Raw genomic sequence first — 15822 nt, forward strand, 5'->3', positions numbered from 1 at the left:
TGCCTACCTTTCTGGGTGGTCAGGAGCTCCACACATTTATAGGGAGCATCACGGCCATTCCAGGGGTGTAGAGAATTATGAGTTAAATATATCTGTTGCAACATGATTTGGTACCAATAGAAAGCAGAACTTTTTCTATGGTTTCGTTCTATACCTTCCAAGTTATTGCCTTTCCATTCTCTTTTCTAGAAAAAGTTTTGCTCTAAATCCTTATTGATGACAAGTTTCATTTCTAAAAATGTCCTTGATGAATTCAACCCGCAGCCCATATTTAGCCTTCCTTATTGAAAGTATTCTTGATGTCACTGAATTCACTTTGTTTTGGCATAATCAAAGAAAACAAACCTTTTCCATATCTCTTTTATCTTTGTGGTGGTAAAGTTATGCAGTGGTTTTTTTGTGTATGTTTCACTCCAAAGGAGCCCTTGCTTGTATTCCCTTTCAGTAAACCTGGCCTTTGTATTTTCTTTTCAGGTGATTTCTTCAATATGCTTTCTGACAATTTACCTTCTAATGGGGCAATGGAGGATCTGAAATCCTGGTCACTTTTCTATCACTGCTTGATGCATTTATTCCTGATGTTAATTCCTTTTCACATTGGGCCTAATTAAGAGATGTACACTAATGCTGAGTGAAAATATGTAAATGTTGCATTACGCCTTGCATTACCTACCAGTGGTACAAAAACACAGCAGATCCGTTGATAATAACCCTTCTGTGTAACCATATGGTTGTGCAGAATGGCCGCAGGAACTGAGACGGCCAAGCTATTTTTACTGCATACAGGATTTCAGTCACAGGCTGAGACACACCTAAAAAACAGTCACCACATGCCTGTGTTTGAGTCACTTCCATCCCATTGCCACCCACAAAAGTTCCAGGTCTGTCACTCACTTTGCCAATAAATCCTCACTGTGACCAACAATGTTAATGAAACGTGATGCAATTGCAGTGTGACTCAGACGCATGCGCAGATTACCCATAACCACTCAACTGCATAAACATTGGCACTGTGTCCATCTCTGAATCAGGCCCTTAATTGGTGCCGTCTGACTTTTCAGATCCTTAGGTCCATTTCTACTGATGGAGTATGCTTTAGCTTTATATATAAAACTTTTAACAATGTCAAGAGATGGACTTTTGCAATTATTATGTCTGCATTTGGGACCATGATGTGCAGCCAAAAAAATTGTAAGGCTGCTGTTGGTGCCAGCTACCCTTGAGTCTGGACCATCATTTAAATCTTCTTTCTTGAAGTGACCTGGATTGTGGATCACCATTTTACTATTTTTTTTCTTGTTGTGCCCTAGAGTCTGGACCACCACTTCAAACTTTTTTCTTGTCGTGCCCTTGAATCTCAGCCCCCATTTTATTCTTCTTTGTTGTCGTGCCGTGGAATCTCAGACCCCATTTTATTCTTCTATCTTGTCGTGCCCTGGAGTCTGAACCACCATACTAATCTATATTGTTGTGCTTGGAGTCTGGACAACCATTATAGTCTTTTTTTTTGCTGTGCCCTTGATCCTTGACAACCATTTTAATCTCCTTTCTTGTCATCAATGTAGATTATTTTTTTTACATGTATTAATTATGTAATAAATATTTATATATTATTATGCACAGAAATGTTGTTTATTCACATCAGTCCCAGACCTTGAAGAGAAAGAACATACATACATACATACATACATACATACATACATACATACATACACACACACAGATACAATATACAGTAGGAAGACTGCAACTAGTACCAGCCTAGATCACCAATGGGTGCTATTTAAAAGATTGAAAGTATCCTAATTCTGATTACTGGCCATTGTGCCTGGGAGACAGGCCTGTAACTAGGGTAGAGCGGCCTGTGCCATGCCACGGGGCACCGCAGGGCAGGGGGCACTGTTTGGGCCTGTCAATTTCCCTATTTATTATCATTCTCACTTGTAGCTTCCTCTTCTTTTATCCCCAGCATCTCCTGGCCTCTCCTATCTCTTTCCTGGCCGTTCACCATGAGGCCATGGCCTTTTTTCATATGCACTACTGTATCTTATGTCCCTATTTAAAAAATAGGAGGCGCCAATGCTCTCTCTGGCACAGAGCAACAGGGCACCAAAAACTTTAGTTTTGGCTCTACTAGGAGGTGCCAAGTAGTCGGAAGTGGTAGTACATTATTCAATTGCCACTGCCTTAATTATTGATTTGTAATATTTTTTAATCAGTTTTTTCCAATGGAAAAAAATATTGGCCAGAAGCTCACTGTATAGTACACCTCTTTCTCACCAATAGCACCATCACCTATCATCATCTATAGAGGTCAGTAAGCTTTGCAGTCTCCTTTAAAATTTTTAATCAAATTGAATACAGCATATTATCTTATTTTTTTTCTATCAATTTAAAAAATTGGACTGTGCTCTACTACCATCTCAATGTTATAAAACTCCATTTAATATATGGCACTATATATTTTATTTTTATTCTTAATTCTTATTTTTTATATTCTACTCTTCATCGATAAAAATCAACATCATCAGCATCTACTGTACTTTTTAAAAGGAACTGGCCTCTACATCAGCCATCATTCTATTTAATAAAAAAAAATTAAATATATGTTTATTGATTTTAGAACAAACATAAATTTTAGCAACAAACAAATATCCAAAATCATCCAAATATCCAAAATCATCCAAATATCACCTTGAATAGTACATAGAATTAAATATACACTAGATGTCAAAATAATTGGTGGCAACTAAATATCAAATATGAATTAAACATTATATAATATAAAATTAAAGTAAAGAAGAGAAAAAAAAAACAGACAAAAGTAAAGACAGGACAAAAGGGAAGAAGGAGGGTGGGAGAGAAGGGTGCAAAGGAGAGTAGATAACCTGCCTAATGTGCCAAGAACTCAAACTAATGCTAAATTATAAGCCACAGACGATTTAGACTCAAGACAAGAGCACCAGGTAGAGCAAAATTCCTTGCTTTTCTCCTCTGCGAGATGAAGGATCCTCCATATCCAAATATAGATCTATTCTAGTAAATCATTCCTTCAAAGAGTGTGGTGCCATGGACTGCCAATGGACAGGAATAACCACCTTTGCAGCGCAATTGAGGAATTTAAGTAGGGATTTTTTGTAAGTTGCAAGGGGGCCAGGGTATATATCTAAGAGCCAAAAGGAGGGATCATAGGGGACTACACAACCCAAGACTGATGCAGAGTGAGTTATAACTTTCTCCCAAAATGGGCATAGGGCTAGGAATTCCCACCAGAATAAAGGTGAACTTTCCACTGAGTTGCAACTCCAACAGACACATTAGGAAACATTTTCACAAAAATTTGGGGGCATCTATACCAATGTGAAACCACCTTATATTGAGTCTCAATAACTGAGTAGCTAACTGAACCAGCAAAGGAGTTAACAAAAATCTTATGGCAATCCTTTGGATTAAACGAGACCTGCAAATCGCATTCTCAAAGACCAAGAAATTTTGGGGGTTCAGAGTATATATGTTCAATTAGCAATTTATAACATGAAGAGAGATGATGTGATGGGCGTGTAGGTGCCAGGCACATGTCTTTAAAAAGGGTCAATGATCTTCTGCAGGCCAATAAAATGTCACTGCTCTGAGCAAAGTGCTTGATTTGTAAACAACAACAAATCTCAGCATCCTTCAATGCCCATTTAGACTATAGAGAACTGAATGGCAAGATTCTCCCAGAATCCACCAGCTGGCTGACTCATGAGACACCCTGATGTGACCAAATACGAAATAGTGCCCCAGATGCACCTGGAGGGAAGTCTGTGTTACAGAAGTGAGGGGTCAAAGGTGAAAAGGGAGAAGTTATCCATGTATGCCTCCTAAGTTTATTCCATCTCATCAAGGTAGGTCTTATTGTCGGATGAGTTAGAATAGGCACCCTGGATCTCCATGGATACATTGAAAGAGCAGAAGAGGTGGAATGGTTCTCCAGCTGAACCCACTGTCTTGCTTCTCCATCCCTCAACCAGTCCATTATTCTACCAAGCATGATAATGTGATAATATATGGAAAAGTGTGGGAGTTGAAGTCCCCCCATATGCTTACGTCTGAACAGGATGGCATGTTTAAAATTAGGTTTTCTACCCACCCCCCAAAACAAATTCCCGCACCAAACTATGTAACTCATGGAACCACTGCTTAGGGACATGAATAGGGAGAGCCTGCAGTAAATATAAAACTCTGGGTAGAATATTCATTTTCACAACACTAACCCGTCTCAACAAAGAAAAGGTTTTTGCATTCCAATTCCTTAGCTTGAACCGAAGAGTTTGGAGTAAAGGCCTAAAGTTTTCCACAAACAGACTGGAGAGGTCTTTGTTAAGATCAACTCCAAGGTACTTAAGACTAGTGTCATGCCAGGCAAAAGCAAAAGATGGTTTCAACATATCTACATAGTGCAAGGGTGTTGTCAAGTTTACAGCAATTGATTTTGAATAGTTTACTTTAAAATTAGAAAGAGCACCAAACCTCTGAAATTCTGCTAATAGATCAGGGACAGAGACGACCGGGTTGGAGAGAACCGCTAAGAGATCGTCTGCAAATAATGTAAATTTATATTCCACTCCTGCAACCTGGAGATCTGTAACATTAGAATTAAAGTGGATAGAATGAGACAGTGTTTCCATGCAGAGGATGAATTGTATGTATTTATATTGTATTCTATAGGTCTGGTGTCTAATATTTAACTGCTGTGTGTTTGTGCCACTGCTCAATCACATTTAGACAGCCAGTTACCTGCAGCTTTTGGACAAAATTGTTAAAAAATTGAAATATTAAGTTTTGTGGTGTTAAAGTAGAAAATTGACTGTACATGACTATAAATAAACACTAATGATATCAATAATAATGCAGGAACTAAAAAATGCATAAATTACATGATTTTAGCTGTTTTTGACCATTTGTAATGAAATCCATAACCAATATCAAAACTAAGGCACAAAGGAATTTTAGTGAAAGCAGAAACCAAAGCCAAAACACAAAAATTGGTTCAGAACCAAAACCAATACATGGGGGTTTGGGCAATACTCCCCTTATGACCACAATGTACAAAAGAGTTCTGAGATGCTTATACGGCAGTCTCATAACACGGTCAAGCTACCACACTACTTCCTGGTTTGGGTCTCCTGTACATACTGCCCATGTGCAACCATCAGTCAATGCAAGTGCCAATGAGGGCCGATGGAGAATCCCATTCTGAAGGCATCAAAGTTATATTAGCCCATAGGCTAATATAAGCTAACATCTCCTTCAGATGGCTTTAGCTGCCTGGACCATCTTGGTAAATCCAACTGCATAGCAGCCCCCATAGAAACCTATGAAGGCTGTTTTGTGGTTAGAAATGGAGAAACTGTGGCAGATATTGTAGATATTTACTGCTATTCCTCCTCATTTTATCCTGGGGATCCTTAATATTTGCTCACATCAAATATTGTTTCATAAATATGACCCTTAGTATAACACAAACTTTTAGCAGCAATTTAAATAAGTTACAAACTGCATATACTTTTAATAATTAATAAAATAAAAAAAATTAGTCAATTGTAAAATCTTTGTAATTTCTTAGCCATATATTCTATAATAATTAAGGATACTTTACAAACCCCAAACAACATAATACTTAATGTGCGCAAGTGTGCATACTTGTCTACGCAGCACATTTCAAGTTGCATGCTTCATAGACTTTTGATCACCCACAGCTGGTATGTGCTCTGGGTGCCCTAAGCACTTAATTATGTTAGGGTTGATCAGGCTTTGGTTCTGTGGAGTGGTAGTTGTATAATAAGAGAGATAACACCAAGAAGAACAAGTGTCAATAATATGGCGATAACTGCTAATTGCTACATTAATAATCATGAATTATACTGTACTTACAGCCATTTCATTCATGTTGAGAAGTGAAAGGGATGGAGGTATTGTACCCAGACGAAATTCAAATCCTTCTTTTAAAGTCATGCCCCAAAACTGGCTGTAGTTGTTTGCTTTCCAGCTGCAAATACATTATTGTTGAACATTACTAGCAATAGCTGACTTTAAGATAGGATACCAGGCATTTGTGACATAAGAACAATCAAATAATGCTTTGTGAAAGCTAAATAATTCTTATTGTCTATAATAGTGGTCTCCAACCTGTAGCTCGCGAGCTACTGGTAGTTTGCAGTCTTAATTTTGGTAGCTCGCCTAGCTGCAGTACTGCCGTGTCAACTAGAAGGGTAGCTTGCCTAGCTGCAGTACCGCCATGTCAGCTAAGAGCCCACAAGGTGGAAGTGACCTTGATGCATGCTCCCTGTGGTATCGATGCTGTGGGTGGAGCCACGAGGTAGCGAGTCTAGTGATTGCCATAGCCTCTATGATCACCTGGCATGCTTCCCTGTGGTTCCACAGTAGAGCAGCACAATATGTGACAAACACCGCAAGTGACTCCTGCCCAACCCTCCCAGAAAATCACACAATAGTCCAGCCTATATTTTTTGCTCCTATACTGCGCTTACCTCCTTGGAGCCAGTAATTAACAGTGAAATTTGCCTGTTCTTAAACATTATTTACAAATTGCACTGATATCACTGTATTAAATGCATTGTTGTTTTCTATGAAACATTTTTAATTTTCATTAAATGACCTTCAATTGTTTGGTTAGTAGCCAGATTTTTTTTTCTATAATTTTAGTAGCTCTTTAGGAGGTTTAATTTGTCTCGAGTAGCTCACATCCCAATTAAGGTTGGAGACCACTAGTCTATAACATACAAATATTATATATAAATTAGCATTATAAAATGATGTGATTTCCTGCAAAATCTTTACCTAAAATTGGATTTATTTTACTTTAAAGACCTTATGAAATCTAAATATATTATTATTCAATAAATATTTAGGATAATTTGTAGGATAACTTGTATTTGAATGTATTTATTGATTATATTTCTAAAAACATTTGCTGTCTGTGAAGTAGATGAACTGCCTGTGTAAATTAATTAGGCAAGACAATTTACAATCAACTTACAATCAATGAGATTACAGGTAAAGAAAAATAAAAAACTCAAGAAAAAAAAGTATTTAGCCTACTTATAATAAGGACTTTTCTTAAAATACAGTATAACACAGTAAAATGTAAGGTATTAATATAGAGAAAGGTGGATAAAATACTATATTTGCTGACTTCATCTGGATCAACTGAAGGTGGATTGAACAACTAGACATGCTATCAATCACTACATTTTCCTGGAACACAAGCTCTATTTGTATGCATTTTATTCAACCTAAACAACTAAGTAATCTTTGGTCTGTTCCTCACAATACAATAGGTGTGTGAACCATTCTTCTTATTTATTGTCATTTTTCTGTTGATGGATAAACAAATTACCAAGCACTTCATAGACACAAAAGATAATGGTTTTTAATCTGCAAAGAGCCAATAAAGAGATGATTGCCAACCTCATAAAAAAGATAAATAATTATAGATATCATTGCAAAATTGTTATATATTATACTGTACAGTAAAGCCTAAATGCAGAAAGCATCAAATGAAATTATCCCATGTAATCTAATTAATGTAAACAGTATTCATTAATAAGTCACAAACAGGGATACTGAGATCTGAATAAAGATTATGTATATGTGAGAAGATTAAATACTTAAGCTGGGTACACATGTAAAGATTTTCTGTCCAACCATCCAACCAGTTGATTGGTTGGAATGAAAATCTGGTAAGGTATGAAGGCAAATGACAATCAGCAATTTGCTCCCAAATGCCAGAAAATGGACTAAAACTGTTGTTTGAACAAATTGTTTAGATCAACCATTATCAAACAGTATTGCCCCTTTTGCACATAATGCCCATGGTAATGCTGCTTACACAGTATGCCCCATAGACCCAGCACTGTACTTACCTGAAGCCCCGCTCCTTTGCCTCCTAAAATCCAAGAGCTCCTCACTCTCAGCACTGTCAGAGAGACAATGTCTCTCCCTACACACACTGTGGGAGCTAGAAGCAGGATCTCAGGAGTGAATTCCAGCCTCCAGCTGCAGGGAAGGAGTCGCCGGGTACCTGCTGGTCCAAAATCTCAGCAGGCTCCCGCTGACCCCAATAGGTAAATCAGCCTAAATGATATACTGCAGGGGAGTGCACCTATTAAAAACTTTACTGGGCTCTAGGCTGCCATTCTTTCCCATCATGCTAAGCACTGACCAGGAGCTGAGCCCACCACCATAACTCAAACAAGCTCATATAAAACCCTAAAAACACCATCCAAAAAGAGAAACAGGCCCTTATCACTAAGATAGATGCCATCCATCCAAAACAGATGGACATTAACTTAACGGATAAGCAGATACGCTACCACCGAACTATCTAATGCCAAAACTCTACGAGAAACATATAGAATGCGGGCAGCCAGTTCAAATACAAAAAGAGGATGAGGCATCTCCAACCATGCTAGCAGACGGTTACATTGTATAGAAGCAAGCCACAATCAAAACCAGCATGCTGGCGATGGAACTGCAGTAATATCAGGGGACAGAACTACAGCCAATAGCGCAGCCACACCTGCCAGGGATGACCCACCCACTAAGGAAATAGGTGATACATGGGACACACTCCACCCTCTAGCACACCCAGGGGTGCCACATCTCTAGCCGACAATGCTTCAAAGAGCATCCAGGCATCCTCCCATCCATGGGAAAGGAGGAAGCTTGACAATGATAAGCCAACTTTTGTGATCTCACTACCCTGGACCCAAAGGCCTCAGCAAAGCAGGTTCATAGAAAAACAACAACTAGTCACTTCCCTGCACAGCACACTCCCAACAGGATCCCTGCCTGTAATGGTATATAAAACATAACCACACCCCTAAATCCACCCATACCTCTAAACATTGGCTAACAGAATTTAAGTAATTAACTCCTTAACAACACTGCATAAAAACCTCTATCTGTAAATAGCCTCATGTAACAATCTATACCACCCTATCTCAATGCAATACCCATGCCCAATGCTTAATTCTATTAGACATTTTAAAGTGATCAACTAAAGTAACCAGCATTTTGTGCCATTCTCACTGGATGTACCTGTCTCACTTATTTGCATTTATTTCAATCTTTAGTTTTATATTTAGTATGATTATATTTGACACATACAGTACAGTACAGTACAGTTTTCAATAATAAAAATCATAACAGTATGATTCTGCAGCAACAAAAACTGTCTGTCCCATGTGAAGTAAAGATGATTGTAAACATCTGACAGCAAATGGGGTAAGGAGGAATTCTACTACAGCAAATTTGTTTTGGAGAGTTGTGAACCAATAAAAAATCTAGTTATAAGCTCAAAACCTTTCACTGTGAGAAACTTTACATGTAAAATAGCAAAAGTGCTCTAAATTATATTTATACTCTTCATTTAAAACTATTGTTTACATTTTACCTTACAAGTTATATATTTATGTAATAAAAGTATAACAGGTTTAAACAGAAAAAAAGGGAAATTCTTTAAACATCAACAACTGTATAAATGACTGATAGTTTGCTTACCTAAACCCTCCTGTATTAATATAGTCAATCAAGGTTGGCTGTATAAGACAAACATAGTCTGAACATATCCATTGATTCTCACGGCAGTAACTGCAAAATAAGTACAAAATAAATATCAGTTGTTCGAAAAAGAATAGACCTTTAAAAAAATGCCATAAATTAATTTACTGCTATGACTAGCAAATAGCAAAATAAATTTTATATACATTTGAAATTCTTTCAACAGTCTATAAATGCCAATGTTTCAAAGCAATTAGGTCGCTTCAATTAGGTCAAACTGAGAGAATGTGCAATGTGTTTTACAATGTTGATTTTGAAGAAGGCAAGATGTGAGTGTAAGGAGACATAAGAGAATGTAGATAAGAACCAAGAAATCTTTGCCCAGAGGAAATATTTTCAGAGTTTGAGTATGTGCAGGAAATAGGAGATACTATAAAAGAGAGCAGGTGCTTTCAAAAGTTTAAAAATTAAAAAGACTAATTGGTTCATATTGTACATTATGATAAAGCTAAAACAAAATATCAGGTGGCAGGAATGTATAATGGAAATCAGTTTAGAAATTGATGGGTTTGCCCAAGTGACAAACAATCCACTTAGATGTGTCAAATGCCTGCTGCTGTTCTTCTGATGTTAATCCCCACATTTATAAATTACACTAGATGTTATACCGAAGCATACTCTTTTAAAAGAATATTTGCATATAAATATATGATGTTTAACCACATGACATATGATGGTTAAATAATTAGGTAAAGCAGATGCCATAGATCAATATAATCAGAACATCATCTCCTAAATACATAAAAAATATTCCCTGTTCAGCGCAATTCTGATACCGGAACAAAAAGCAGCCTACAGTATTATAGATTACACTCGGAACCTGGGAGTAATAAACAGAGGCACAAAATGGTGGAATATTGTGTGCTAAACACAGGAATATGTTCCAAGGAAAACTCTACATTCCATAATGTCTGCCTTATGGACTTATGAATATAATATTTTTCCCAGCAATGCCCATCACTTTTACACCATCTTTCTGATACCATCTATACCATCTGTCATGATTGAACAGCACCTTTTGCATACACTCTGTGTAAGGAAGGCATCATAGGGGGTTTTAAAACTTTACACACATGCACAGTGGCAAATAATTGCAAATAATATGTATCCAATTTGTTCTTACTGGTCATGGTATAGATTGCTGTTATGATGGAAACAATTGAATAAGCAGTGTGAATACAGTGATCACAATTCTGTAGTTTACACAGAAAGTAAACTAAATCATATAATACAAGAGAGTATATATATATAATATAGATTATATAGAGTGACAGCAATGTGTATCTATGATATAGCCTTAACCACATAATGCAAAATAATATATCATTTATTTGTGGCTGTGAGCAGATTGCAACAAATTGAGAGATATATACAGGGACAGCGAGGGGCAGTGGAGCAGGTACTAATTACCCAGACCCAGGCTTGATGGAGGTGCCTGGGTCCGCCGCCTGCCTCTCCTTTCCCCCTCACCTGTCAGGAGTAACAGTGTTTCCTCAGCCCACTGCTGTGTGCTGGGTTGCAATGGGACCAGGGTGGCTGCTGCCAGGGATCAGCAGAACAAGCCTTCTCTGTCTATTTGTGGGGGGGATCACACACCCCCTCCCCTCCTGGATTTACTTAGTGCTTAGAGTGTGCTCCTGCATTTTCTTTTTTCTGCATAGCACTACAAGTCTCAGCATGAAAAATAGGGTGTGCAGTTTGCCCCCCTTCCTAATCACTTGTAGTTTCACAACATCTTGGTCAGACCTGTGTTGCAGCAACATTTCCAAATGGTAGAATGATGAATATGGTCGCAATATAAATAGCATGTTTTAAAAACATTACATTTAATAAATAACATTAAGGAAATAAAGGTGATCTGGCTGTAAAGAGGCTGGCGATAGGCAAGGATATTATGTTGAACCTGTAAATATATATTCCTCAGCACCTGTAAGGTCTAAATAATCTCTAATTTATGCTATCATCCTACAGTGCTGCCCTTTCCCTCTCTAAACACTCATATTTAAAGAACCTCATCTCCTCCCAGTCCTCAAATCCCCAGCATCTCTTCACCACCTTCAACTTTTCCTCCACCCTCCACCCACCCTCCACCCTCCTTGCTCTCTGCCCTTCACTTTGCCACCTACTTTACATCTAAAATTAATTCCATATGTCAGAACATCATATCCCACCAGTCCTCCAGCTCTCCACCTCCTCCTTTCACAGATAACCCCTCCCCATCCATTTTACAGACTCTGACAACCTTCACCCTCATCTCCTCCCTCTCCTTCAAACCACATATCCAGAATCTCTCACAGTTCTGTCATTTCCATCTTAAAAATATTTCCAAAATTAGACCCTTTCTCACCCAGGATGCCACCAAAACCCTCATACACTCACTGGTCATCTCCAGATTGGACTACTGTAACCTCCTCCTATCTGGCTTCCCCAACTCCCATCTCTCTCCTCTCCAGTCTGTCCTCAATGCTGCTGCTCAGCTCATCTGCCTCCCCTCTCCTACAAGCCCTCCACTGGCTCCCCTTCCCTTTCAGAACCCAATTCAAGGTTATAACACTCACGTACAAAGCCCTCATCCATTCCTCTCCCATTTACATCCCTGATCTCATCTCCCTTCACTCTCCTGTCCACCCTCTTCATTCAACAAATGCACACCTGCGCCTCTCATTCCAATTGATTACTTCCTCCCACTCCCACCTCCAAGATTTTTCCCATGCTGCTCCCCACCTTTGGAACTCTCTCCCTCTTCCCACCAGACTCTCCACCTCTCTACAATCCTTCAAATGGGTTCTCAAGACCAACTACTTCATCAAAGCCTTTCAGCTCTCATCTTAACTTGCTGCTACATGCTATTTCCTCCCTTTCTACCCCATCTGTGTCACACCTGTTTGTCTGCCCCTCCCCTTTAGAATGTAAGCTCTTACAATCAGGGCCCCGTACCCTCTTGTGCTTCTGTTTAGTTTACTTTCATCTACTTCTTACTAGGGCACCTAACACTTGGTTGCTTTGCTCTATTGCTTATAGTCGCTAATGTAGCAATGTATATTATCCTTGTCCTCATCCTGTTTGTATTGTACTGTAAGTCATTGATCAACCTATTTGTTTATGTACTTTGTAAGGCGCTGTGGAACACTTGTGGCGCCATACAAATAAATGATAATAATAATAATTCTACCTGGATCAAATACATCCTGAATGAATGCTATGAATGAATGCTGAATGAATGTTCCCTCCAATGAATTAAATGTTTACTTTTCAAGCCAAGTACAAAAAGGGGATTACCCCAAACTTTAAACATACTCTGTGATAAAATCAAATGAGGTTTTTGTTTATGAGGTGTATGAGGCAGAGCACTCAAAGAATTTACTGTTCAAGACCATAATTAGTATATATAGATCTATGGAATAACCAATCCACCATACACCAGTCAAAAACAGACCACCAGTTTTAATGGGTTGCTGTAATTTAGCTATGGCGATTCTAGATTTTTATGTCTTCCATAAAAATGTAGTGAACAGGTGGTGACGATGAGCGATATCTGACATGACATACAGTAAGGTAACATCTGTATTAAATAGGACAACTTAATAAATACTGTATAGTACTCTTTATAATAGCTTACCTACTTAAAAGGGAAGAGGGGATGGAACCTCCAGTTATCCATAAGGGATTGAATCTTGCAGTGTATATGTGAATAATTGACAGCATAAAACAGAAACAGTGGGGTTGATTTCAACACCAAGATTTTTCATAGTCAAGTTGGTCACCTAAAACTGCGTAAATACAGTATGCCTCAAAGGGTAAAGACAAGAAAGGGTTATCACTAAAATTTCAAACTTGGTGAAATCTATCTGATATTCTGTAAATAAACCAAATTGTCAAATAATAGAAACTATCCCCGGGATGGAATGCTGGCGATCAGGAACAAAAAGTGCCATATCATCAGCGAATAAGTTCAACTTTACTTTGGAACCTCCCTATTGATACACCTTTAAACATGGCAGGGCTGTGCAGAACTACCATTAGTGGTTCTATGGCTACAGTAAACAACAATCATGAAAGTGGACATCACGTCCCTCCATATAGTAAAACCTGTCTGATCATTGTGTATAATTGCTGGCAAAATGGATTTACCTTTCTCAGCTAGGATCTTAGTGAAAATTTTGTAATCTACATTGAGTAAAGAAATTGGTCTATAAAAACCAGGCTGTGCCAGCTTTGGACAGGACATTGATGAGTGTTATTTTTTTTTAATAAAATAGAAAAGAGTAATTATCAATAATAAAAATTAAGGCTGCATGATGCTCAAGTAAGGCTCTCCTGAGAAGCCTGGGGGGAGGGGTTGCTCCAGGTGCTTACATGGAAGACTCTGTAAAGTATTGCACAAGCAGTCTTCATTACACAAGTTCATTGTATGTATGCTGCTGCTGCTTTTGTTGGAGTCTGGCTCTGTCTTTGTTCATTAAAAAAACAAATTAAAACATATGATACATTTGATCCTAGCAAAAAAGAGAAGTGCTATGATCTGCAAATAATGCAATCAATACTGAGAGTTACAGACCACTACTTTTGATTAAATTAAATCAGTCAAGACTAATTAAAATAATATAATCATCATTTTATTAATTTTTTAATCTTCTTAGACAATAGCTAAAAAAACTGAGAGCAACATCCTTAGTCTGTCTTAGCCACTTGTGTGTGCATTTGATCATCTGAGGCTTGACTGTTTTTTTGTTAGTCACAAGAGTCACCCCATGAGAAAAAAAATATAGATCGAAAAAATAGGGAGGCTGCTGCCTTGACCTCCAGTGGGTACTCTTCAGGGGATTTAATTCCTAATTCTGATTACTGACCATTATGCTAAAATGTGGTGTCAGTCTCTTTTGGGACTAGAAGCTCCATCCCCTACCTACAAGCTTGTTAACTGCAGACACTTTAATTCATGCTAATGCTCAGGAGCGAGGAAGGTAATAGAATACAGCCCAAAAATGTAAAAACTGCTGCTGGTACCAGCCTGGACTACCAATGGGTGAACTTTAGAGGATTTTAAAGTGTCCTAAATCTGACTACTGCCATTATGGACAGGAGGTACCAAGAGGCTAGGAGTGAGACAGGCATTCATTTGCCTCACTGCAGACTGGCAGACCAAATAATCCACAGATATGAATGCATAATAGTAGTAAATTTACATTAATCAAGTGCTAATGCCTTCATTAATGATTTGTAATAATTTTTAAAGCTATTTGTTTTTAATCAAAAAAATATTGGGCTGAAGCTTACTTTATTATTATTATTATTATTATTATTATTATTATTATTATCATCAAATTAAATTTATTCAACTGGGAGATCCTGCTTCTCTTTTGTATCCTGACAAGGAAAGTGAAACACCCCAAAAAGTAAATTCATATCCAGAAGGTGAGTCTTCTGTTGAAATGTGTTGTCAGTTTGTTTGTTTTTTGGCACTATCATTTACAAAATTGTGACCTTTTTTTGTTATTTTCCTTGGCCCAGTGTGTCCTCATCATTTAAATTTAATTCAGGACATTTTTTATTTGTATACAACTATTGTTAAGGTCTGTAATATCTATTATAATAGCTCTAGAATTTACACAATCTTGGGTTTACCAAGTTGTATTATATATCCTTCTGGGTCCACGTGTGATCTGATCAAATAGTGCCTTGCATGTCATTTTGTTATCTGTTGATTGTGGTGAAGCTCCTATGTGATGGAAAAGTCAGATTTTAAAACTGCTAATGACAGAATCGACACTTGACCCAAAACAAAAAGGAGAAGATATTGTGGGAAATCTTCTTACTCGAGACAAAAAAAATAATTATTTTCATTAGCAGCAACAAATTTATCATAAGTCGATCATGTTAAATTATAGATGATAATTGAGCCAATTACAAAGAACAATGAATCAGCAGATTGCTGGGGACTGAAAACAGAAAAACTCTTAATTTCAGATACTACACTTGATCCTAGCCAAGAGGAGATGAAGCTTTGTTGCTAGTTACTCATATAAAAAAGGCAAATAATTAAAAAAGTACAACAATAAAAAATAATTTAATGACTCTCTTTGAAATTTGAGTTGACAGTTATTGTAAAAGCAATCCAAAACACGCAAGATCTGACATTTCTGGGAAAATTATGTTTTGCCTCATTCTGAGATTGGCAGGAAGACCCGAGCTGGG

The 15822-nt window shown here is 37.7% G+C and overlaps 1 protein-coding gene across 1 annotated transcript in view; it reads right to left on the minus strand.

Annotated features, from left to right (window-relative positions):
- The window catches only part of TINAG (tubulointerstitial nephritis antigen), a 170239-nt gene that overhangs the window by 110174 nt on the left and 44243 nt on the right, over positions 1-15822 (minus strand). Inside the window, exons 3-4 of the mRNA XM_088479747.1 lie at positions 9568-9657; positions 5917-6031 (exon numbers count right to left, since the gene is read on the minus strand). Coding sequence (XP_088335873.1) covers positions 5917-6031; positions 9568-9657 — 205 coding nt within the window. The remainder of the gene's footprint in view (positions 1-5916; positions 6032-9567; positions 9658-15822) is intronic.

The sequence above is a fragment of the Taudactylus pleione genome, unplaced genomic scaffold (genome assembly GCF_031769625.1).
Source record: "Taudactylus pleione unplaced genomic scaffold, aTauple2 ptg000244l, whole genome shotgun sequence".
Classification (NCBI taxonomy): Eukaryota; Metazoa; Chordata; class Amphibia; order Anura; family Myobatrachidae; genus Taudactylus; species Taudactylus pleione.